The sequence below is a fragment of the Triticum urartu genome, chromosome 5A (assembly GCF_056163025.1).
Source record: "Triticum urartu cultivar PI428250 chromosome 5A, HENAU_Tu73, whole genome shotgun sequence".
NCBI classification, from domain to species: domain Eukaryota; kingdom Viridiplantae; phylum Streptophyta; class Magnoliopsida; order Poales; family Poaceae; genus Triticum; species Triticum urartu.
This window is the reverse complement of record NC_141877.1, coordinates 627,558,366-627,583,850: the sequence shown is the minus strand read 5'-3', so window position 1 is coordinate 627,583,850 and position 25,485 is coordinate 627,558,366. Positions and strand designations below refer to the sequence as shown.

At 46.3% G+C, this 25,485-nt stretch overlaps 2 protein-coding genes across 2 annotated transcripts; one reads left to right on the top strand and one right to left on the bottom strand.

Moving 5' to 3' along the window:
• The first annotated feature begins 13,201 nt into the window (after positions 1-13,201).
• Positions 13,202-13,927, top strand: LOC147973538 (uncharacterized). The gene has a single exon (XM_087524711.1). It carries the CDS (start codon positions 13,202-13,204, stop codon positions 13,925-13,927), a length of 726 nt encoding a protein of 241 aa, XP_087380837.1.
• A 7,043-nt stretch (positions 13,928-20,970) lies between these two features.
• Positions 20,971-22,003, bottom strand: LOC125507528 (uncharacterized). Its single transcript, XM_087524710.1, has 3 exons — positions 21,977-22,003; positions 21,410-21,452; positions 20,971-21,305 (listed from the first exon to the last, which is right to left on the bottom strand). Exons 1-3 carry the CDS (start codon positions 22,001-22,003, stop codon positions 20,971-20,973), a joined length of 405 nt encoding a protein of 134 aa, XP_087380836.1.
• Between the last annotated feature and the right edge of the window lie 3,482 nt (positions 22,004-25,485).

Below are 25,485 nucleotides of genomic sequence, written 5' to 3'. Positions count from 1 at the left end.
ATCCCTTGTCAGATACACCATTCTCTGCCTTCCATTGTAGCAATTCCAGTGTGGTGCCCAGCTTTTTCTTGTCACCTACGCAATTCGGGTACAACAATTTTTTGTGATCCTCTAACATGCGCTGCAACTTCTTCTTCTCCAAACCACTTGCGCAGTTTCTCTTTGCATCGGCAATGGCCCGACCTAGATCATCAACGGGCTCATCCGATGCCTCTTCTTCAGCTTCTTCCCACATTGCCGGCTCAGCTTCTTCCCGCATTACTCGCTCAACTTCTTCCCTCATTGTTGTATCATCGTATTCAGGGAACCCATGGCCAGGATAGCTGTCGTCGTCCTCTTCTTCTTCATTGTCTTCCATCATAACCCCTCTTTCTCCATGCTTGGTCCAAACATTATAGTGGGGCATGAAACCGGACTCAAACAGGTGGACGTGAATGGTTCTTGACGTAGAGTAATTGTGACCATTCTTACAGCCAGCACATGGACAAGGCATAAAATCATCCGCCCGCTTGTTTGCCTCAGCCGCAAGCAGAAAAGTACGCACGCCATTAATGAACTCGGGACAACATCGGTCATCGTACATCCATTGCCGGCTCATCTTCAATACACAGCACCGAAAACACCAAATTAATACAATACATAAAGTTCATATATAAAGATCATACAACACTTAAATGTAACAAACAAATAACTCTCTGGTTAAAGAATTTAAATGCAACAACAAATGCGATCAAGATCGCAACTAAGGTAACAATTGATCCAACAGCATAATGATACCAAGCCTCACTATGAATGGCATATTTTCTAATCTTTCTAATCTTCAAGCGCATTTTCTCCATCTTAATCTTGTGATCATCGACGACATCGGCAACATGCAACTCCAATTCCATCTTCTCCCCCTCAATTCTTTTCAATTTTTTCTTCAAATCCTCGTTTTTTTTCAACTAAATTTAACCTCTCGACAATAGGGTCGATTGGAATTTCCAGTTCAACTACCTCCTACATACAAATATCTATGTCAACTTGATGGGCATAATTTGTCATAAACACGAAATGCAATGAATAGTTTTAAAAGAGAATATACCACATCCGAATCATAACCCGGACGAGGACCGACGGGGACGGATATCAAAACCATGGCACTATGTATAACAAACAACGTATGGGTAAGATAATTATACGAGTAACTATATATCCAAATCACACAAAGATCAATTTTTTATATAAAACTTCATGAACAAGAGGCTCACCACAAGGTGGTGCCGGCGACGGCACGTTGCGAGCGATCGACGGTGGTTACGGCGGAGATTTAGAAGGTACTAAGTAAACCACACCTACATATGCAAACTAAGTGTTATTTTTGACCTCAGATTGCATATAAATCAAATACTAGCACATATATATAATTCCTCCCAAATTACTAAACTCAAAAATCAATCACTATATAAAGCATTGCACGAGCTAATCTAGCAATAAGAGATGAAAGGACAAAGTTGCTAACCTTTGTGATCATTTGAATGGATGGGGGCCTTCAAATCTTGACAAATTTTGGGCAAAATGTGTGATGAGCTTGAGAGGAAGAGGGAAAAGAACAGAGAGGAGAGGGGAAATGGGGAAGAAGAGCGAGCTCGGGTGGATGAAGGGTTTATGTAGGACGACCTTTAGTATGACCCGGTACTAAAGGTGCTGGAGGGGCCCCGGACTGACAACATCCTGCCACCACTCACTTTAGTACCGGTTCGTGGCACGAACCGGTGCTAAAGGTTCGCCACGAACCGGTACTAATGAGAGCGGCCGGCTAGCCGTTGGAACCGACACTAATGCACACATTAGTGCCGGCTCAAATTCAAACAGGCACTAATGTGCTTCACGTTTGACCCTTTTTCTACTAGTGGCTTCTTCTCATCCCTCACATCCTTTTGAGACATCATGCCATGCAAAGTGTCATGCAATGCCATGGATGAAGCATCACGTATGTCTTCAACCTTAGAGTTGGTCTTGCCCCTCGGCCTCTTGCACGCCTCGCCATCTTCACCTCCGGCGAACTTGGCCGTCTTCATGCCTCTCTTCCTTTGAAGTTCATGGTATTGGTCCTTGAATTTAGGGCAATTGTTGATGATCGTCCAACAATGCGTAAGAGTGAATGGCTTGTCATTGTGCCGGGCCTTGAATGCCTCGAAAGATTAAAATGCCTACACCACATGATCAACAACAATTGAACATGCAAACATATACAAGGCCGAAGTCTCATGGCCGTAGCAAGGAAAGGACTAGGATGAGGAGAGCATACCATGTCCCCAACGCCGAGGCCACTCAAGGGCCGTGCTTCAACGCTCTCAAATGCGGCACAATACTTGTTGCACTCTTGTTGGATGAACAACCACCTCTTTTGAATCGAGGTGATGCCACGTTTTCTTGTAATTTGGTAGGGCTCAAACATCTTCCTTTCATGGAATGTTTTGTGGACTCTCGTCCAAAAAACAAGGCCCTTTTGTTGCGCGCCGGTCCTCGAATCTTGGCTAATCTCCATCCAACATTGGCAAATCAACTTGTCCTCATCTTGTGTATATGAACCCGTGCGAATGCTCTTTCTCCTCTTTTGTGCTTCCGCTCTTTGGGTGAGCTTGTCGATAAACAATGGCTCGCCACTAATACCAATGTCATTGCCTTCTTCTTCATCACCATCACCTTCGAAATAGATGTCATCATCTTCATGCCACGAGTCACCATGGTCATAGTCAGCACGGTCGTCGGCCTCTTCATCGGAGACGTAATGGACGCGGCCATCCTGACTTTGGGTCTCGTCGGGGTCGTAGGCACGACCCTGCCCACCCTCGAAGATCACGTCCTCCATGTACTGGTTGTAGAAGGGGTCGTCGACCGGTGGCGTTGCTGTTGGTATTCCGTCAAACAAGACGCGGGGGGGCGGCATGGTGCCCGTGAAAGGTGCCCGTGCTTGCTTTCTTAGCATCTCAACGGACGGCCGGCCATCGCTGCTGGACCCAGGCGTGACGTTGAGGTCGATGACGGCCGAGGGGCGCGGTGTGGACGGCGCGATCACGCCAACGTCCGGCGACCCCGAGAAACGGGTCTGGCCGTCGTGCCTTGGCGGAGGAAAGCCGGGCGACATGGGCGTGGTCCGCGACGTCGGCGACTGGCAGTGCGGAGGCCGGGCGACCGACGATCCTGTGCTCGCCGGGCCGACGACCATTGTAGGGAAACCGGCCGGACGGCCCATGCCAAGCATGAGGAGGGCGTGCGCTTTGTTGACGATGTCCTCCTTCTCGTCGACCGCGTCCTTGTGCCGCGCGGTCTCCATCGCATCGCGCTCGGCGGCGAACTTGGCCGCTGCAGCATTGACCTTGACGACCGCTCTCCGGCTCCTCCTCTTTGCTGATTCCGCGTCCGACTTGGCGATCTCCTCCGGCGTGCACTCTGACCGCGGCTTCCTTGACGCCTTGGCCGCCTTCTTCTTCACCTTTCCGGGCGGGTCGACGGCCAGGCCGCCGGAATTTGGCTGGGCGTCAGCCATGGAGGGGGAGGGGCGGCGGGAGGGACGTGTGAGGGTTTGGGGGAAATGGCGCCAAATGAGGCGTGGGGGGGGGGGGTTTGCTTTCTCCCACCGACAGGCGGGCCAAGCGAGGACAAGCGCGCGCGTCCCGCCCGTCCACGTGCTGTCCGTTTCACCCCAAAATCGGCGCAAACTTGGGCCGCGGATGGGCCGAAAGCGGACACAAAACGGACAAACGCCCGTTTGCGCCCACGCGCTGGGCCGTCTGGTTTGTCCGTTTTACCCCAAACGGACGGGGGCAGACAGGATGGGGTCGCGCGGTGGAGTTGGCCTTACCACGGACGTCCAATCTGGCACGTATGGCCGTTGATTCCTTCTTTCTACCCCAAAACGACTAGCGACTCGTGTGCACACAACCTCCCGCTCGCCCCACACACGGCGTGGTCACCGCCCCCGGCGTCCTGCACGTCCATCAACGCATCTTGCTGCCCCTCGCCGTAGCTCCTCCTCGTCGTCATCACATGCCCTCCCAATCTCACCGTCTTCCCAGCACCACCCATCTGTTGGATGCAGCTCCACTGAAAAGCCTAATGGAGCTTCCAACCAAAGCTGGTTGCAGCAACTTGTGCACCCCATCGAAGCATGGTGTCGCCGCCTCCGACTCACCGTCGTCATCGATTTTGCAGAAAAAAAAACAATATGAGAAACTACGAAAAAAAGTCGGTTGAAGCAAAAATTTAGCCGGTTCCAGCAAAACCATGGACCTTCGTCACCGGAACATAGCAAAATTTTTGGCCGGACGTAGCAAAAATAAAAGAAGGTTCCAGCAACTCGCCACCATGGTTGCAGTTCCCCTCGCCGACATGATCAACATCATCTACATGCTGACCCGCCAGGTTTGAAGCTTGTCGTTCTGTCGCTTGCAACTCGTTGGAGACCTGTCGTAGCAGGTAGCACTGCTCGTGCCGGTTGCAGCTTGCCGTTGTGAGGTTGTAGCACCGCCCAGTGTCTGTTGCAACTCGCTGGCCAAGCGGTGGTAGGTTAGCGTGACGATTGCAGCTCACCGTGCCACCAGATGTAGCACCCGTCCGTGCTGGTAGCAGCTTGTCGGTATGAGGTTGTAGCACCCCCGCCATTGTTGGTTGTAGCTCGCCGCCTCCGCATGTAGCGCCCTCCCATGCCGGTTGTAGCATCGCCGCCCAGGGAGTCCCAGCATCCGAGCAGGCCGCTCCCAGCAAACAAGCTAGTTGTGGCTGGGTGCGTGCAGCAGTAGCGCCGCAACCTGCGTGTGATGGGGCGAGGGTGGGTGATAAGGCGAGGTGGGAGTGGAGAAGACGAGTAGGAGAAGGAAAAATCATCAAAGGGATAAGGTTAGGTGAAGCATGGTGCATGGCCCAAAAAACAGGCCAATCTGATGCGTTTGATCCATATGGATCCTATGCGTAGTGTGTATCGGGCTGAACATTCGGCCGACGTGTCCATTGTAACCATTTTCCCAAATGAAAGGTCTTCAAAATGTCGTGTCTGTTAATATCTTGAATAGGGGTACGTGTACACAAGCGTGTTAAAGTTCAAACGGACTGCGCAAAAGTGGTAAAACTAATTGAAGGAGGTATTGGTGACAGATCGGAGCATATGATGTTGATCCACGAGATTACTTCGCGTCTTCGGGAACATGATGAATTCTTAGTTAAGCTTGTGAGGCGTGAACAAAACACTATTAGTCATTTTTTAGCGAACTTTGGTCGAATAAAGAAGTGCACTGCGGTGTGGCTTCATTCTGGGCCGGACGAGGTTTCGGACCTATGTAATGCAGACATGGCTGCCACTTAATTAATGAATTTCCTTTTTTCCCCGAAAAAAAAGCACCATCGTTTCGCACAGGGGAGGGTAACCTACGCCGGCCCATTTGCAGTGGCACAAGGAGGCATGTTCGCGATATGAAAAAAAGTATAAAAACAGGAGCGCACTAGCACTGTGTCTCAAACCAGCGACTTCGTACAATTTCGCGCGCTGTCCTAACAACTACGACTGACAACTTCTCACGTTCAATTGCAACGTGATTTTTAACAAATCAAGCGACAACGGCAAAACTAAAAAACCCAAAAAGTATAGCCTATCTGAGGGATCAATCCGAGCACCTCCTAGAAGTGTACAAGGTCGCTAGCCAACGCAACTATTAAGATTTGATGTCAAAACTTGAAGGAAATATGCCCTAGAGGCAATAATAAAGTTATTATTTATTTCCTTATATCATGATAATGTTTATTATTCATGCTAGAATTGTATTAACCGGAAACATAATACATGTGTGAATACATAGACAAACAGAGTGTCACTAGTATGCCTCTACTTGACTAGCTCGTTAATCAAAGATGGTTATATTTCCTAACCATGAATAAAGAGTTGTTATTTGATTAACGAGGTCACATCATTAGTTGAATGATCTGATTGACATGACCCATTCCATTAGCTTAGCACCGGATCATTTAGTATGTTGCTATTGCTTTCTTCATGACTTATACATGTTCCTATGACTATGAGATTATGCAACTCCCGTTTGCCGGAGGAACACTTTGGGTGCTACCAAACGTCACAACGTAACTGGGTGATTATAAAGGAGCATTACAGGTGTCTCCAAAGGTAGATGTTGGGTTGGCGTATTTCGAGATTAGGATTTGTCACTCCGATTGTCGGAGAGGTATCTCTGGGCCCTCTCGGTAATGCACATCACTTAAGCCTTGCAAGCACTGCGACTAAATGAGTTGGTTGCGGGATGATGTATTACAGAACGAGTAAAGAGACTTGCCGGTAACGATATTGAACTAGGTATTGGAATACCGACGATCGAATCTCGGGCAAGTAACATATCGATGACAAAGGGAACAACGTATGTTGTTATGCGGTCTGACCGATAAAGATCTTCGTAGAATATGTAGGAGCCAATATGGGCATCCAGGTCCCGCTATTGGTTATTGACCGGAGACGTGTCTCGGTCATGTCTACATTGTTCTCGAACCCGTAGGGTCCGCACGCTTAAGGTTACGATGACAGTTATATTATGAGTTTATGCATTTTGATGTACCGAAGGTTGTTCGGAGTCCCGGATGTGATCACGGACATGACGAGGAGTCTCGAAATGGTCGAGACATAAAGATTGATATATTGGAAGCCTATGTTTGGATATCGGAAGTGTTCCGGATGAAATCAGGATTTTACCGGAGTACCGGGAGGTTACCGGAACCCCCCGGGAACCATATGGGCCTTGATGGGCCTTAGTGGAAAGGAGAAAGGGGCAGCCCAAGGTGGCCGCGCGCCTCCCCCCTTCCCCTAGTCCTATTAGGACTAGGAGAGGTGGCCGGCCCCCCTCTCTCTCTTTCCCCCCTCAAGGAGTCCTATTCCAACTAGGATTGGGGGGGGGAATCCTACTCCCAGAGGGAGTAGGACTCTCCTGGCGCGCCACACCTTGGCCGGCCAGCCTCCCCCCTCTAGTCCTTTATATACTGAGGCAGAGGCACCCCAAAACACACAAGTTGATCCACGAGATCTATTCCTTAGCCGTGTGCGGTGCCCCCAGCCACCATAGTCCTCGATAATACTGTAGCGGAGTTTAGGCGAAGCCCTGCTGCTGTGGTACATCAAGATCGTCACCACGCCGTCGTGCTGACGGAACTCTTCCCCGACACTTTGCTGGATCGGAGTCCGGGGATCGTCATCGAGCTGAACGTGTGCTCGAACTCGGAGGTGCCGTAGTTTCGGTGCTTGATCGGTTGGATCGTGAAGACGTACGACTACTTCCTCTACGTTGCGTCAACGCTTCCGCAGTCGGTCTGCGTGGGTACGTAGACAACACTCTCCCCTCTCGTTGCTATGCATCACATGATCTTGCGTGTGCGTAGGAAAATTTTTGAAATTACTACGAATCCCAACAAAACTTACAGTCCGCCTTATATGAACTATAAGCTGAAATAGATTTTTTTTTTGAATTTTTGAATGTGATTTTCTTTTATAAAAAGGTAAATATTGAAACACGAATATTTTCACATTTCCTAGCAACTTTTTTAAAACTCGGACATTTTGTGAAATACGAACTTTTTTGGGGAATCTAAATAAAAATAAAAAAAGAAACAAAATTTAAAATGAGAACAATTTTCGAAATGATAAACAATTGTTTTTAAAAGGAAATAAAATAAAAATTCCATCATTTTTAAATTCCTAACATATTATAAAATTCCACCGAACATTTTATGAAGTCGTGAACAAATTTTGAAAACATGAACTATTTGATTTGCAAATAATTTTTGCAAACATGAATTTTATTAATTTCTAACAAATTTTGAAAATATAAAAATTCTTTAAATCAGTGAACAAAATTGAAAAATTGGAACATTTTTTGAAATACCCAAACATTTTTTGAATTTGTTAGAAAAATACCAAGCATTTTTTGAATTTGTAATAACTTTTGAAAACATGAACATTATTCTGATTTAGAAAGAAATTTTGAAAGTGGGAACAATATTTGACATACCCGAACATTTTATAAATTGAAGAAGAAAAATGTAAAATGCAAAAAAAAAATTCTATGAAAATCATTACTTTTTCGAGTTTTCAAAAACATTAAATGAAGTGAGCAATTTTGAAAACTATAAATTTTCTTTTTTTGAAAAAAGAGGAACAAAAAAAGAAACAGGAAAACGAAAAAATGACACAGGAAAGGAAAAGAAAAAGAGGATAGGAAATGAAAAGGAAACAGGACAAAAGAAAAACAAAAAAACAAAAAAGAAGGAGAAAAAGGAAACATGTTCAGGAACTTTCTTGAAGGTTCCTAAAACCGGAAAAAACGGCTGGAAATCTCGTAGAAGGTTCCCAAAACCGAGTACTATTGCACGCGTTCGTTAATGATAATTGGGCCAAGCCATTTTGTTTGCTGCCAGCTGGCTCTCTGTGCGAATGATCCGATAATCTGCCGCCTTCTGCGGCAGATAGGATTTCGCGAGAGCAACTAGTTAACGAGCGCTCCGAATCGCTCGTAACGAGCGGTTTGGGAGCACTCCGCGCGTGACAAGTGTCGCGGGCGGAGCGCTCCCGCAAGGGAAAACCAGCTGCCGCGGCTGGTTCCTGGTTTTCCCTTTCCGTTTTGTGGTTTCGTGCGTTTTGCAGTTTGACCATCGAACTACCAAAATTTTCCGTTTTCCCTTTCCGCGCGATAACACGAAGGAAATACAAGTTCGCGTGTTTGGTTCCCTGTTTCCGTTTCTCGTTTCCCTTTTTGTTCCCATTATATTTCCGGGTAATGGAGATTTATGGGGTAGTTACGGGCGGGGACTACCAACACTATCAAATGTGACCTTTCAAGTAAGGAAAAACCAATAACTTTTTAATGTAAAACGGCAGTCTTCAGAATCGTTCCATCGTGTGAATTCTGTATAGGCACAGGTGTACACTAGCAGAGGCACGAGTTTTACTAAATTGAGCAAAAGTGCCTCCGGCGCGAGGGAACCTCCTGCTCGCCTTCGACTCGTTTAATTTTCATAAACATCTTGAAGGGGGGCATAGGTCGAAGTGCGTGTTGGTCGTGCAACATGCTGGTTCGTGTGGCGCGTTGTCCGTCATGGTGTGACAGGTGCCTCCGGCGCGAGGGAACCTCCTGCTCGCCTTCAGCTCGTTTAATTTTCATAAATATCTTGAAGGGAGGCATAGGTCGAAGTGCGTGTTGGTCGTGCAGCATGCTGGTTCGTGCGGCGCGTTGTCCGTTGTGGTGTGACACGGCGCCTCCGGCGCAAGGGAACCTCCTGCTCGCCTTCGGCTTGTTTAATTTTCATAAACATCTTGAAGGGGGGCATAGGTCGAAGTGTGTGTTGGTCGTGCAGCGTGCTGACTCGTGCGGCGCGTTGTCCGTCGTGGTGTGACACGGCGCCTCCGGCACGAGGGAACCTCCTGCTCGCCTTCGACTCGTTTAATTTTCATAAACATCTTGAAGGGGGGCATACGTCGAAGTGCGTGTTGGTCGTGCAGCGTGCTGGTTCGTGCGGCGCATTGTCCGTCGTGGTGTGACACGACGTCTCCAAATCATAAACATCGTGATTTGGCAACAGATTTTTTCCAGAGATCTGGTAGAACGAGTATCAGGGATCACACGGAAGTCGAGATCGAGTGGTGCGGTGCGCCATATGCGGCGCCACCGAGATGCGAGCACTTGTGTGCGCATGCCTTCCCTTATGGGCAGACGAGAGATGATCTCGCCGAGGATGGCGTCCGGGAGATCGCTGATGCGGTCCGGACAAGACTCAACATGGTTCTCGGATCCAGTGGGCAGGCCACAGCCCCTCCTCTTAACGAGCTTAGAGGGCACGGGTACAGCCGCGAACCTCGTCTTCTTGTTGCTAGAGGCACGCTTCTTCATCTCCATTGCCGAGCTCGTGCCGCTTCCATTGCAGCTCTCTGTGCGGTGGATCTGGCAAGAGGGTTAGGGTTTTACGATTCCCAAAGACGACAATATATATACGTACCTAATCTAGAAGATTTCGACGGACGTGGTGGAATAGTCACGGCTTTGACAGACCTGCGTCTTGATGAGGCACGGCTATCAACCGTCCGGATACACAGATGTTTGGTGGCAGAGGCATGGGGCGGCACCTAATTGTAGTCTGTGCAGGCACCGACCCCATTGAAGACTCTACAGACATAGGTATCAACTCCCTGGATGCACAAAAGTGTGGTGGCAGAGGTATGGCTGCGAACACTCAGTTGAAAATACACGTTTGTGATGTCTCTGAATCCATAGTAGTGTGTCTCCAGGGGAACGTAAAAGCCACGGCTCGTGGCACGTGAGGCACAAGGGTGCAGGCTCCGGAGGCACCGAAGTCTAGCCTCTACAGGCACGTACGATTGTCAACCCTCTGAGTGCACAAAATTATGGTGGCAGAGGCATGGATCCGAATACTCATCTATGAAGGCACGGGTGTGTATTCTCTGCAACCACAAGGGTCACGGCAAGTGTCATGTGAGCACGTGTATTGAAACACTGGAAGCGCGGAAATGAAGCCTCTTAGGCACGAGTGTCAACCCAATGGATGTACAAAAGTGTGATGGCAGAGGCATGGGTGAGAATGCTCTGCTGGAGAGGCACCATTGTGAGCTCTCTGGACCTGTGGGCGTCTGGCTCCACGAGCACCTAACAGTCACGGCTTATGTCACGTGAGGCACGTAGATGCAGGCGCCGGAGGCACTGTTGGGGAGCGACTACACGCACGGGTGTGGCGTTTCTCCAGGCCTGGCTCAGCATAAACCCTTTCTGGGTGAACGAAAGTGTGCGCAGAAGGCGCCGAAGTAAGGCCACTACATGCACGTGTACCAACCTTCTTGATACTCAGTTAGAAAAGCACGATTGTGAAGTTTCTAGACAAAGTCTGACCTTAAGATGAAGAACAGCCGTCATGTCATGAGACGGACGGTTTTATTGGCCTACGAATTACGAACTTGCTTCGGTATTGGCAAGGTTCCAACTGAGGAGTTCATTATCAGTGGGAACATGGTACTATACTAACAAAGAGTCAGTGTCGTGATGGTAAAATACTCAAAATCTTTCTGCTGAAACATTCAATGTGCCTGAAGGCACGGACGTCCCGTAGCACGAAGCACGAGTTTACAACCAGTACATCCACCGGCTAACAGGTCGTGTAAATACACTACGAACATCTTGTTCGCTCTAACAACAATTATATTTATTGTACAGACTTCAATTGTACGCTGGAGGCACAGGTATCAACTGTCCGGATACACAGAAGTTTGGTGGGAGAGGCATGTGTCTGAATACTCAGTTAGAGACGCACGATTGTGCGGTCTGTAGAGACACGGGGGTGTGGCGCCTAATTGAAGTCTGTACAAGCACGAACCTCGTTGAAGCCTCCACACAGCCAGCTATCAACTCCCTGGATGCACAAAAGTGTGGTGGCAGAGGCATGGCTGCGAACACTCAGTTGAAAAGACACGTTTGTGATGTCTCTGGATCCACGGCAGTGTGTCTCCAGGGGAACGTAAAAGCCACGGCTCGTGGCATGTGAGGCACAAGGGTGCAGGCTCCGGAGGCACCAAAATCTAGCCTCTACAGGCACGTACGATTGTCAACCCTCCGAGTGCACAAAAATATGGTGGCAGAGGCATGGATCCAAATACTCATCTATGGAGGCACGGGTGTGTATTCTCTGCAACCACAATGGTCACGGCAAGTGTCATGTGAGGCACGTGTATTGAAACAACGGAGGCGCGGAAATGAAGCCTCTTAGGCACGAGTGTCAACCCAAATGGATGCACAAAAGTGTGGTGACAGAGGCATGGGTGAGAATGCTCTGCTGGAGAGGCACCGTTGTGAGCTCTCTAGACCCGTGGGCGTCTGGCTTCATGGGCACCTAACAGTCACGGCTTACGTCACGTGAGGCACATAGATGCAGGCGTCGGAGGCACTGTTGGGGAGCCACTACACGCACGGGGGTGACGTTTCTCCAGGCCTGGCTCAGCATAAACCCTTTCTGGGTGCACAAAAGTGTGCGCAGAAGGCGCAGAAGTAAGGCTTCTACATGCACGTGTACCAACCTTCTTGATACTTAGTTAGAAAAGCACGATTATGAAGTTTCTAGACAAAGTCTAACCTTAAGATGAAGAACAGCCGTCATGTCATGAGACACATGGTTTTATTGGCCTACGAATCACGGACTTGCTTCGGTATTGGAAAGGTTCCCACTGACGAGTTCATTATTAGTGGGAACATGGTACTATACTAACAAAGAGTCAGTGTCGTGACGGTAAAATACTCAGAATCTTTCCGCTAAAACATTCAATGTGCCTGAAGGCACGGACATTTGCATAGTTACAACACTTTCGTTTGCACGGTTACAACACTTTCTAATCAAGGATTGTTATGTCAAGCTTACAGACGGTACAAAATATTACAAGGGTTGTCTGTTCATGTTCGGACAAAATGGACGTTCAAAAAGGCACAACAAGATGTAACCCTGCAAGCTTGAACAACTTACTCCAGCTCTGTGTTCAGCAGTCACAGCTAAATGGGTCCGTCAAATCCAGGTATTCAACACGCGTGAGTTTTAAATAAAAGAACCGGTGCTTGCACGCTCCTGATAATATAAGGCGAGCACGTTCAAAAGCCTTTTTGTGCCACAGAAGATCCTTTTGATGCTTTTCGTAAAATTCTTCCGTGAAGTCTTGGTGGAAGCGATAGTTAAGCCTCATGGCATCAAGCTTGCTTGCACTCAGAACAAAGAATCTCACAAATTCAATGTTTACCAAGCAGGGTTCATAGTCATCCAGCGTTACTGTCTTCAAACAAAAGTCATCTCGTTTGATAAATGGTCGGTGCTTACGACGCCATGTATTTGTTTCTCTGTAACAAAGTCCTCCCTAGATGTACATGAAGAATAAAAATACTTAAGCTCTAAAAACAGAGATTCTGTCGAAAGGGCATCCAGTGTAAAGTATTTATTGGATTTTTTGTAGATACTGGTGTATTTAATACTAAAACATGTCTAGCTACGGGTGTATCAATTTATAGACGAATGTAAGACTAACAACACTCACCGACAAAGTAAAGATCCCTTTCACTTTTCCGACTCCATTTGCATCCTCTTCCTCGAAAATTTCTCGCCGGCCGCAGTTCACCACCGCAAACCTCCAGCCATGGACGATGGGAAACTAACAACACTCACCGAACACATCACTACCCATGGTACAACCGTGCTGGAGTTGGTGTACACCAACGACCCAAGGACCGTGGAGCGGATCATCAAAAAGTACGAGGAATGGCTAAAGGAGGAGAAGAACAAGTTCGTCGGCCTCGACCTCGAGTACACACGTAAGAGCAGTTACATACGACAAGGGATCGCCGTCGTCCAACTTGCCATGCACGAGCATGTCCTTGTATACCACTACTGCAGGTCCGAGCGCTCCCAGGCGTTAATTGACTTCCTACAACCGAAAGCGGTAACTTTCACTAGCGTCGACACCAGGGGCGACAAGACCATGCTTGCCCGTGCATGGATCAAAATTCCAGACGAGCACCACGTCGACATCCAGAGGCTATTCCGCATCAAGGGTGGTGGAGAAAGGGACTCCATGGGTGACCTTGCAGCGGACATCATCAACCCCTCATACAAGAACATGAAGAAATCATTCCCAAAGGAGAAGCACCATTTCTGGGAGTGGAAGCCGCTTTCCCCGATACACCTTGAGCACGCAATAAAGGACGGGTATGTTAGCTACAAGTTGTACCGTAGAATCCTAATCATCAAGAACGGGCTACGTCACCTCCACCAACAACCAGTGAAAGAAAGACTCCGCCCACGTAAGAACAAAGACGAGGGATCTTCCAGCGGCTGGAAGCGCCGGAAGGGAAACAATGGTTGATAAATTGCGAGAAAATAGATGTCTACATTAAATTAGTAGGATCGTGCCGTGATTGATTGATTTGCCGTGATCGAGGGATCGGGTGCGTGGCACTACTATTATGATAATTTAGATTGAATGAACCCATGTCGTAAATATGTTTGTTATTGCTCAAAGATGTTGTCTGTATTGTATTACTATTTTACGTTTGAACTTTGAACACAGTGGTGTGCTCATGTACAAATGCATAATATGTTTGCATGTCTAAATGCAATTAGTAAGTTATGTTTCAGTATTGAGCAAGCATATATTGTATCCATGATTATAGAACGAGAGATATGTCGCACGATATTGTATTATAATTTTCATACTCAACCTTTACAAGATGCATCGTGCATTTACAAGAATATGTGATGGTATCGTTCTAAACTTTCAGTACAATGCTTATTCAACATTGGCGTGAACAATTCATAAATATTGCAGAAGAACATTCGGTACACAGACGCAAGCGACAAGAACTTTGTTACTTTGACCACATTGGAAAAAATCACACAACACAATCATTTCACATCAAACACCGCTCTGTCCATTCAGAACATCCTTGCTATTACACACAGGTTCCTCTCCGTACACCAGTTCTGCACGATGCCACAAAACTACACTACCGTGTGCAACTGACCTATGTACAACCGTGGCACTCTAAGTGTCTACTCAACCCATGCCTGTGGTGCCACACACACGTGACCCTAGAGACTTCACACCTGTGCATCCACAACTGAACCTCTCTAACCAAATATTCGGACCGATGCCTCTGCTGCTATACATCCGTGCCTCTATAAACTTGACAACAGTAAGAGGGTTCAAAACCGTGCATCCACACAACCGTGCTTGTACTGACTTCACTTCCGTGCCTCCGTTAACTCGATCGACGTGCCTCGCATGAAACACATAGTAACTCTACGTGCTCCGCACACGTGATCACCCGTGCAACTTTGGTGCTGCACACACGCTCCTCTCAGTATACCCGTGCCTCCACACAACCGTGCCTGTACTGACTATAATTCCGTGCCTCCGTTTGATCAATCCACATGCCTCACATAAAACCAACAGTAACTCAACGTACCACACACACGTGTTGTCTCTCAGTATACCCGTGCCTCCTCACAACCGTGCGTGTACTGACTTCAATTCCGTGCTTCCATTTGCTCAATCGACATGCCTCACATGAAACCCACAGTAACTCTACGTGCTCCGCACGCGTGATCGCCCGCGCAACTTTGGTGCTGCACACACGCTACTCTCAGTATACACGTGCCTCCACACAACCGTGTCTGTACTGACTTCAATCCACGTGCCTCACATAAAAGAGTTACACAGCGGTGCCTCAAAGTAAACAACACACGTGCCTCTACTGTATTTATAACTATGACCCCAATTACATAACATCCGTCCAAAAAACATCTTCTACAAACGAACAACAGCAATGAACAGTTAGGTTCATATCGTTTCATATATCTAAATAACATTAAACCGTAGCATAGATTTTTAAACAAAATCCATTATGTTCAAAGGCTATAACTAACATCACTGCGTCAGAAGACTGAAGATAACAACAAGCCTTCCATCACACTCTTTGAAAGTTATTAGCACCAAGCTGTTTACTTCAACAGACGATGCCTGGAGAAAATCACTGAAACCTTCCTGTTTGAACACCATTCTATTACCCAAGCCAATGAAGTAGGAGCAAGGGCTGCTCACATATATATCATCATAACCAGATTCCAAAGTAACTTCAAGAGTTAAAACGCCAGTCCTAGGAAAAGTCACAAACTCCTTCAAACTCCTCACAACAATACCAGGAATAACATGACAAAAAACATCAAGATATCATAAATAGAACAAATATTTAAAACTATAAATAGAAGAAATAATAAAAATAAATAAATAAATAGAAACAAAGAAAAAAGGTAGAAAAAAAGTAAACCATAAAGGGAAACAGGGAACCCACGAATGCAACCGGTAGGAAACGACGACCTCGCGAACGGGGAAGCGCGGTAGACGCTAAAGAAGGACCGCCGTAAGAGCAGGTAACAAGGGCGGCGGCCGGGACAGGGGCCGCTGTAACCACGCGACAGAACGGCGGCCGCGACGGGTGGAGACGACGGCAAAGAAAGAACAATGCGCGACGACGGTTCACCCACACCAGAGAGAAACAGATCTCAAAACAGATCAAAAGGTATTACAAAACATTAAAAGTACAAGGACTAAAGTGAAAAAAGGAAAAACCGCAAAGGGAAACCAGAAACCGGAAATCACGGAAGACGCCGTGCGCGCGACAAGTGTCGCGCGCGGAGCGCCTCGGGAAACTCTCACGAGTGCTCCGCACGTGACACTTGGCGGTCGAGGAGCGCTCCCCGACTAATCGTTGCGGGGAGCGCTCCTCAACTAGTGATTTCGGGATTTCGCCATCAAATCTCCGGGGAGCTCCTATCGGACGCAATAAGCTTCAAAACAGGCAGCCGACGCAAAGGGAGCAACGGCTGGGCTGGCCCATTTAACGCGCACTGTTAAACTGCCGGCGCTTCACACAGGCGAGCAACCGAGCAACGACGCGATGGGCCGGCCCAGTTACGTAGACCCACCACTGCAACTATCCAACTGGTTTTCGGAACCTTCTAGAAGGTTCCCTGAACCGGTTTTGTGTCTTTTGCCGGTTTTTCTGTTTTTGTTTTCTTTTCCTTCTTTCTATTCACATTTTTTGTTTTTTGTTTTATTTTTCCTTTTCAAGGTTATTTTATCTTTTTTAAACTAACTTTATGTTCGAAAATTGTTCTTAACATTTGAAAAATGTTCTTTCTTTCCAAAAACATTAGAAATTTTAAAAAATGGTCGTTTTTAAAGAAAAAAAATCATAAATTCAAAAAATATTCATATTTGTCACAAATTGTTCAGGAATTACAAAAAAGGTTCTTATTTTCCATATTTTTGTTCACGCATTCAAAATTGTTCGCGTATCCAAATTTTGTTCTAGAAATTCAAAATATGTTTGTCATTTAAAATAGAGTTCCTATTTTGAAAATTTCTTCAGAAATTCAGAAATTGTTCAAGTTTTGAAAATTTGTTCGCAAATTCAAAAACTGTTTGTTATTTAATTTTTCTTCACAAATTCAAAATTGTTCCAGATTCAAAAAATGTTTGCAAACTCAAAAAATATTTAGGAAATTTTTATCCAAATTTTTTCACATATTTATAAAATGTTTGGGTTTTCAATTTTTTTCACATATTGAAAAAATGTTCAGGAATTTCATATATGTTCAGATTTTTAGATTTTGTTCACAAATTCAAGAAGTTTTCCCTCTTTCCAAATTCGTTTACATCATCAAAATCTTCATGTTTGTTAAAATTTGTTCGCAAAACTAAAAAATTGTGTGAATATTGAAGAAAACGTTCGTAATTTTGAAAAACTCAGTTGGTGGAGGTCCACGGTTTGAGCTCCTACATATTCCGTTATTCAGAAATATGTTCGTGTTTTTCAAAAAATGCGTAAATTCAAAATATGTTTGTGAATTTCAAAAAATGTTTCAGCTTGTACAATTTTTTTCAATTTTTTAAAAAATTGTTCATGTTTTGTAATTTTAATCACAAATTCAAACAATGTTCAGGGAATTTTTGGAAATCTTTGAATTTTTAAATATGTTGTTCATAATTTTGAAAAATGCGCGTTTTCAAATGCTGTTCCTGTTTTTCAGATATTTTTTCAATTTCTAAAAGATTGTACATAATTTCAAAAATTGTTCTCATTTCAATTTTTTTCCTTTTGTCAAGAAATGTTTCAGAAACTCAAAAAATGTTCACGTTTGCATAAAATGTTTATGTTTTAAAAAATTGTTCATAAATTTGACAATGTTCATTTTCCAAGAATATATAAATTTTTCAAAAATAAAATAGCTTTGAAATTTCGAAAAAGTTTAAATATGTTGCGACTTATAGTTCATTTGCACCGGGTTGCTTTTTAGTTAGAAATTTCTAGGAATTACAGTGGCTAGCGGTTTTGGTTCACTGATAGCAGGTCCGTGGTTCAATTTTCTCAAAAAAAGGTTCTTGGTTCCATTCTGAAGATTTAGATTTTGCCGCTGTAGTTTGTTTATTTAAGGTCTGCGTTGCACATCTAGCACAGAACTTTGTCGGTCGGAGCTGCCAGGTCGTCATGCTCATTACTCCGTCCTCTAGATTTCGAATCCCAATTCTTGCGCTTGATTTTTTCTCTGACGTTTTTCCATCTCGTGAAGTGCCACCGCAATATGGGCCGGCCCAAATGAGCTGCGCGCCTGTGCGAAACGGCGGCTCTCTGACGCAGAGAGTGTCACGTAGAAGCTCCCGTAGCACCCTGAAGTGTACTTTGTCCGTTTCTAAATATAAGGTATATTAGTTTTTTGAAACATCAAACTCCTTCAGCTATGACCCAGTTTATAGAGTAATATATCAATATCCATAATATAAGTCAGAAATGTCGTATTTTATTAATTTAGTATTGAAGATGTTGATGTTTTGGGCTATAAGTTTCGTCAATGTTAAATGCGTTTGACTTTTAAGAAAACTGATACACCTTATATTCTGGAGCGGATGAAGTACACGGTAGTGCACAGATACTGTAGCCAGTGGTGTACATAGCGGGTGTGCCATGGCACACCCAGAATTTTGGGACATATTTTTTACCATGTAAAAATTACCTGATTTTCAAGGCCCATTCAAAGCTAATTGAAATAGATTTCATTTTCTTAAAATGTGTACGCACCCTCCATTTTATTTCTAGGTGCCACTGACTGTAGCGTACTGTCCTGTAACGACCTAGTACTATAGTGAGTGGTTTTTCAGATGTTAAATTCAAATATTTTTAAGACACAATTTTTTTATAAAAATGAATATTTTTTAAAGCATCAATATTTTTGAAATTTCTAATTTTTTGAAAGCGTGAACATTACAGTATCATGAACATTTTTTGAATTTTTTAACAGTTTTTAAATAAGGAAACATTTTTTTTTTGAATTTTTCATTTTTCTTTTGAAATCAGAACATTTTTTGGAATTTTGAACAATCGTTTAAAATGAGAACATTTTATGAATTTGTGAATAACTTTTGAAAACCGGACGCGTTGTAGTCTAAATGGTCCGGCCCATTTTCATCACTACGTTTGTCTGGTATGTGCTTTGATTGACAGTTCGACGTTTAATGCATTAACCCAGCTCTGTCCCAAGGCAAATGGAAGACTCGTCCCACGGATCTAGCAGATGTCGACCCCGACGTTGTTTGTGCAAGTGACCATCTCCGTAAGAATATCTCCTGCTTCTGGTGCGTCAAACTCCTATAGCACATTTAAAAATGTTTGGGAAGTTTTCCAAAGAAAATTAACACATCCACACAACCTCTATGTATATTTGTCACAAAATTCAAAACATTGTTTGAAAAATGGAAATGAAAAATTCGAAATTAAATAATAAGAGTCACGGTTTTAGTTCAAACACTTACTTTAAAATGAAAGAGTAGTACATAACATAAGTTGGGTTTTAGATTTGGCTCATTATCACAATGATGTCAAATTTATATTTTTGTATCTTGTGAAATGTTTCGAATTTTGATATGAAATTTTATGTCAACATACATTGATGATTTATCAATGTGCCAGGTTTTTTTATAGAATATTTTAAATTATGATACAACAGCATTGAGCTGGCAGCACCATAAGGGTACATTCCTGGCCATTTCCATCTGCGTGCTCACCTAGCCCCCACTTGGTGCACTCCACGTATCTAAAAGGCCAACCAATACAGAAATCAACGACAACACAACTACTTCTTAGTCAGTTCATGAGACCATTTTTCCTTTGAACAACGAGCTGTCTTTTTGATTTTCATTAAAAAAACATCACAAAGTTATACAAACATAACTAATATGAAATTGAATATGATGTGAGCATTGTCCGTTTGAATCCGATCCGGTCTCGCCCCTAATCATCAGACAGATGCTTCACCATGTGGTCATGCCACTATCCTGATGTTAGGGCATGGCCATCGCTACAGATGCCTCAGCTCTCCACGTCGGCTCGGATGTCCCAAATTGCTTTATGTGCTGCTTGCAGAACAAAGGGGGATCTTGCAGAGGAGGCCGTCTCCTCCCTGACAAAAAGAAAACCAGGCCACAAAAGGCCAGAGAGAGAGAAAGGGAAAAGCTAGGAAGAGTGGGGCTGAAATCTGGGCAAAGCAAGAAAGAGAAGGCCAGCTGAGGCTATTACTGCATCGGGTTCTAGTTTTGGAGACGGTGGTTTCGCTGCTACTTTCCTACTTGGCATGTGTGAGGCACTAGGTTGGTGTAGCCTCCATAGTTCATGCCCTTAGCCAGCCAACAACAACACACAAGGAAAAAAAAAACCAGCCCAAAATAAAGGGGACAAAGAATCGGAAATTAGCAATCGCTCCTAGGTGCATATGCACCCATTGTCTAAATACACATTTTGAAAAGTTTAAAAATTCCGAACAAAAATCCCACGTGTATATCCGAATATTGTATGTGCGTGCACAAAGTTTTCACAGAAAGAATGTCCAACATCATAGATGAAGCTATCTAGATCTCTTCTAGATGAGATGTAACTATTTCTCATCTAGACGAGAATTAGAGGCACCATTAAAGGGGCACCTTAAGAGTATCCAATTTATGTTTCAACTAATGCGCACCCACTTTACCTCTCCTTTTTTCCGACTCGAGCACGTCGCACAACATCGGCCTACTACTAATTTTAAGCCAATAAGCTTACACGCATGTATGATTCCCATTGGGCCGATTTGTCAACACTCGGCTACCATGAAGAACCATATACATGAGATAAAAATTTCGCTGAAAATTATAAGCTACAACGAAGTTTTTTTTCTTCAAAAAGGACAGAAAAAACACAGGAGTTTGATCCCTTCAAAAGTTGCAATTACACTCCAAAGCTCTTATTGCCAGAATAGAGAGAGATTCTCTTGTCTCAGAGGAAACGGTACAATCATAAGACCATTTATTCACCGAATCTAACAGACGCTGGTGGAGGAGACGGGCTGGAAGCTGAAGTTGGCGCTCGACTCGTAGACGAAGCTAACCGACCGGGCAGGCCCCACCGGGCGGCCGCCGACGAGGGTGCAGTGCACGCCGTCGCGGTCCCGCCTGATGGCGCTGGCCGGGTAGACAGCGATGGAGTAGTTGAAGCCCGGGCACGCCAGCTTGATGTTCTTCTGCGCGCAGCTGCAAGTGTTGATCACGCTCACGAAGTGCTGAGGCCTTCCTCCCGGGCCGGCCTCGGCCTTCGCGCTGACGACGAGATCCGAAGCTCTGCACGAGGATGCATCTGCGTTGCCTGCGTGAACACCTGAAAAGGAAAAGAGTCTCAGTGGATGGCATGTGGATTCATGGACAATGGAGATTGATAATAGGATTGTTGATTGCATAACTGGGAGTACTACAATACTATACCTCTGTTGCTAATGCAAAAGAACAAGCAGGCCACGAGGAATATCTATTAGTTTGGAGTCCATGCCGCCGTTTACCTTGCCTGGATGTCTATTGCAGTTACAATGCCTTTTGGTTGTTCTATTACATCGCCTATGGGGCTTCTAGCTGGCTATTTATAGGACAACGAACCAGAGGAAGTTAATAGATGCTGATGCATGTAGTAGCAGCAGATGATGCGGTGTAATTACCTTGCTTAGAAGATCTTAGAATCTGTTGTTGTAAGGAAAGAGATTGATACCCATTTAATGTACACCTGATGTACAAGGCCAGAACCAAATCAGATCTCATTTAGATATGATTAAAAACATTTACTTCGTTGATTTTTGTACAGTTGTACCTAGGCTATATATGGTATAGGTGCAGTCCTCCAATCTAGGATATATTTTTTGTTTGAGGAAAGCACTTAGTTCACCCAATCACGTTATATGTTCTTCACTTGATTGAGACTTCGTTAAGTCTTAGTCGATTGAGATCTAGTCACACTATTTCCTAAAAGAGACTTCATCTGTTTGCTCACTACTTACATACATAGCAGAGACAATAAAATGACCACATCGCTCCTAGGGGTGCGGCTCGGTGGTAACCCCTAGCCCCCTCCACATTCCCTCCTACCTATCTCGCCGCCGTCAAAAGAAGTCAGCTAGGTCGATGGCGGCGGTGGGCTCGTGACCTCGCCGGGGGCAGCCCTCCGACTGGGGAGCGGCGGCGGCACTAGACGGCGTGCACTCCAACGGAGCCCGAACTCTATGGAGGAATCCCCCCCCCCCAATGCCAGGTGGTGGTTGTCATGTCGTCATGGTTGCAAGGCAAGTGTAGTGGTGGTGGTGGATCATTTGACCTTTTCCTAGTCTGCAATGGCTGGGGCCGAGGTTCTGGTCGGCCCTCAACGTGATTGAGAGCCTATATCGTGTCCTTGTTATAGGGGACGTATGGCGGCGGTGGCTCCCACCTCGAGGTGCAACAGAGGAGTGGATGGGGGCATGATCCGCTGAGAACCGACATTCCCTATGATGTAAATGTCTTCTTCTTCGTGATCCCTTCGGCACATACACCAACAGCCATGCGATCGATTGAGTTGGAGGCCATGAAAACTGTTGGGGAACGTAGCAGAAATTCAAAATTTTCTACGCATCACCAAGATCAATCTATGGAGTAATCTAGCAACGAGGGGACGGAGAGTGCATCTACATACCCTTGTAGATCGCTAAGCGGAAGCGTTCAAGTGAACAGGGTTGATGGAGTCGTACTCGTCGTGATCCAAATCACCGATGATCCTAGTGCCGAACGGACGGCACCTCCGTGTTCAACACACGTACAGCCCGGTGACGTCTCCTACGCCTTGATCCAGCAAGGGGAGAAGGAGAGGTTGGGGAAGACTCCATCCAGCAGCAGTACAACAGCGTGGTGGTGGTGGAGGAGCGCGGAACTCCAGTAGGGCTTCGCCAAGCACTACGAGAGACGAGGAGGAAGAGGGGTAGGGCTGCGCCAACAGGGAGAGCAAATCACATGTGTTGGGCAGCCCCAAACCTCAAGTATATATAGGGGAAGGGGAGGGGCTGCGCCCCCACCTAGGGTTCCATCCCTAGGGGTGGCGGCAGCCCCCAGATCCCATCTGGGTGGCGGCCACAAGGGGGAGAGGGGGAGGCGCACCTGGGGTGGGCCTTAGGGCCCATCTGCCCTAGGGTTTGCCCCCTCCCCTCTTGGAGGCGCCTTGGGCCTTGGTGGTGTTGGAAATATGCCCTAGAGGCAATAATAAATTGGTTATTATTATATTTCCTTATTCATGATAATCGTTTATTATCCATGCTATAGTTGTATTGATAGGAAACTCAGATACATGTGTGGATACATAGACAACACCATGTCCCTAGTAAGCCTCTAGTTGACTAGCTCGTTGATCAATAGATGGTTACGGTTTCCTGACCATGGACATTGGATGTCATTGATAACGGGATCACATCATTAGGAGAATGATGTGATGGACAAGACCCAATCCTAAGCATAGCACTAGATCGTGTAGTTCGTATGCTAAAGCTTTTCTAATGTCAAGTATCATTTCCTTAGACCATGAGATTGTGCAACTCCCGGATACCGTAGGAGTGCTTTGGGTGTACCAAACGTCACAACGTAACTGGGTGACTATAAAGGTGCACTACGGGTATCTCCGAAAGTGTCTGTTGGGTTGGCACGAATCGAGACTGGGATTTGTCACTCCGTGTGACGGAGAGGTATCTCTGGGCCCACTCGGTAGGACATCATCATAATGTGCACAATGTGATCAAGGAGTTGATCACGGGATGATGTGTTACGGAACGAGTAAAGAGACTTGCCGGTAACGAGATTGAACAAGGTATCGGGATACCGACGATCGAATCTCGGGCAAGTATCGTACCGATAGACAAAGGGAATTGTATACGGGATTGATTAAGTCCTTGACATCGTGGTTCATCCGATGAGATCATCGTGGAACATGTGGGAGCCAACATGGGTATCCAGATCCCGCTGTTGGTTATTGACCGGAGAACGTCTCGGTCATGTCTGCATGTCACCCGAACCCGTAGGGTCTACACACTTAAGGTTCGGTGACGCTAGGGTTGTAGAGATATTAGTATGCGGTAACCCGAATGTTGTTCGGAGTCCCGGATGAGATCCCAAACGTCACGAGGAGTTCCGGAATGGTCCAGAGGTAAAGAATTATATATAGGAAGTGCTATTTCGGCCATCGGGACAAGTTTCGGGGTCACCGATATTGTACCGGGACCACCGGAAGGGTCCCGGGGGTCCACTGGGTGGGGCCACCTACCCCGGGGGCCACATGGGCTGTAAGGGGTGCGCCTTGGCCTATATGGGCCAAGGGCACCAGCCCCAAGAGGCCCATGCGCCAAGAGAAGAGAAAAAGGGGAGAGTCCTAAAGGGGGAAGGCACCTCCGAGGTGCCTTGGGGAGGATGGACTCCTCCCCCCCTTGGCCGCACCCTTCCTTGGAGGAAGGGGCAAGGGCTGCGCCTCCCCCCTCTCCCTTGGCCCTATATATAGTGGGGAAAAGGAGGAGCAAACATACCTAAGGCCTGGCGCCTCCCTCTCCCTCCCGTGACACATCTCCCTCCTTCCGAAGCGCTTAGCGAAGCCCTGTTGGAATCCCGCTACTTCCACCACGCCGTCGTGCTGCTGGATCTCCATCAACCTCTCCCTCCTCCTTGCTGGATCAAGGCGTGGGAGACGTCTCCGTTCCGTACGTGTGTTGAACGCGGAGGTGCCGTCCGTTCGGCGCTAGGATCATCGGTGATTTGAATCACGACGAGTACGACTCCATCAACCCCGTTCTCTTGAACGCTTCCGCGCGCGATCTACAAGGGTATGTAGATCCAATCCTCCCTCGTTGCTAGATGACTCCGTAGATTGATCTTGGTGACACGTAGGAAAATTTTGAATTTATGCTACGTTCCCCAACAGGTGGGAGGCGCCCCAGCCCACCTAGGGGCTGGTCCCTTCCCACTATTGGCCCATGTAGGCCTCCGAGGCTGGTGGCCCCACCTGGTGGACCCCCGGACCCCTCCGGTGGTCCCGATACACTACCGGTGATGCCCGGAACACTTCCGGTGGCCAAAACCATACTTCCTATATATCAATCTTTACCTCCGGACCATTCCGGAACTCCTCGTGACGTCCGGGATCTCATCTGGGACTCCGAACAACATTCGGTAACCGCGTACATACTTTCCCTATAACCCTAGCGTCATCGAACCTTAAGTGTGTAGACCCTACGGGTTCGGGAAACATGCAGACATGACCGAGACACCTCTCCGGTCAATAACCAACAGCGGGATCTGGATACCCATGTTGGCTCCCACATGCTCCACGATGATCTCATCGGATGAACCACGATGTCAAGGACTTAATCAATCCCGTATACAATTCCCTTTGTCTAGCGGTACGATACTTGCCCGAGATTCGATCGTCGGTATCCCGATACCTTGTTCAATCTTGTTACCGGAAAGTCTCTTTACTCGTTCCGTAACACATCATCCCGTGATCAACT

Bases quoted from the DNA above. Each gene is read 5' to 3' on its own strand.
- LOC147973538 (XM_087524711.1), top strand. From the start codon at position 13,202: ATGGACGATGGGAAACTAACAACACTCACCGAACACATCACTACCCAT.
- LOC125507528 (XM_087524710.1), bottom strand. From the start codon at position 22,003: ATGTGGTCATTTTATTGTCTCTGCTAT. The intron at 21,453-21,976 runs GTATGTAAGTAG...CCAAACTAATAG, and splicing joins CATTTTATTGTCTCTGCTAT to ATATTCCTCGTGGCCTGCTT. The intron at 21,306-21,409 runs GTATAGTATTGT...TTTCCTTTTCAG, and splicing joins CTTTTGCATTAGCAACAGAG to GTGTTCACGCAGGCAACGCA.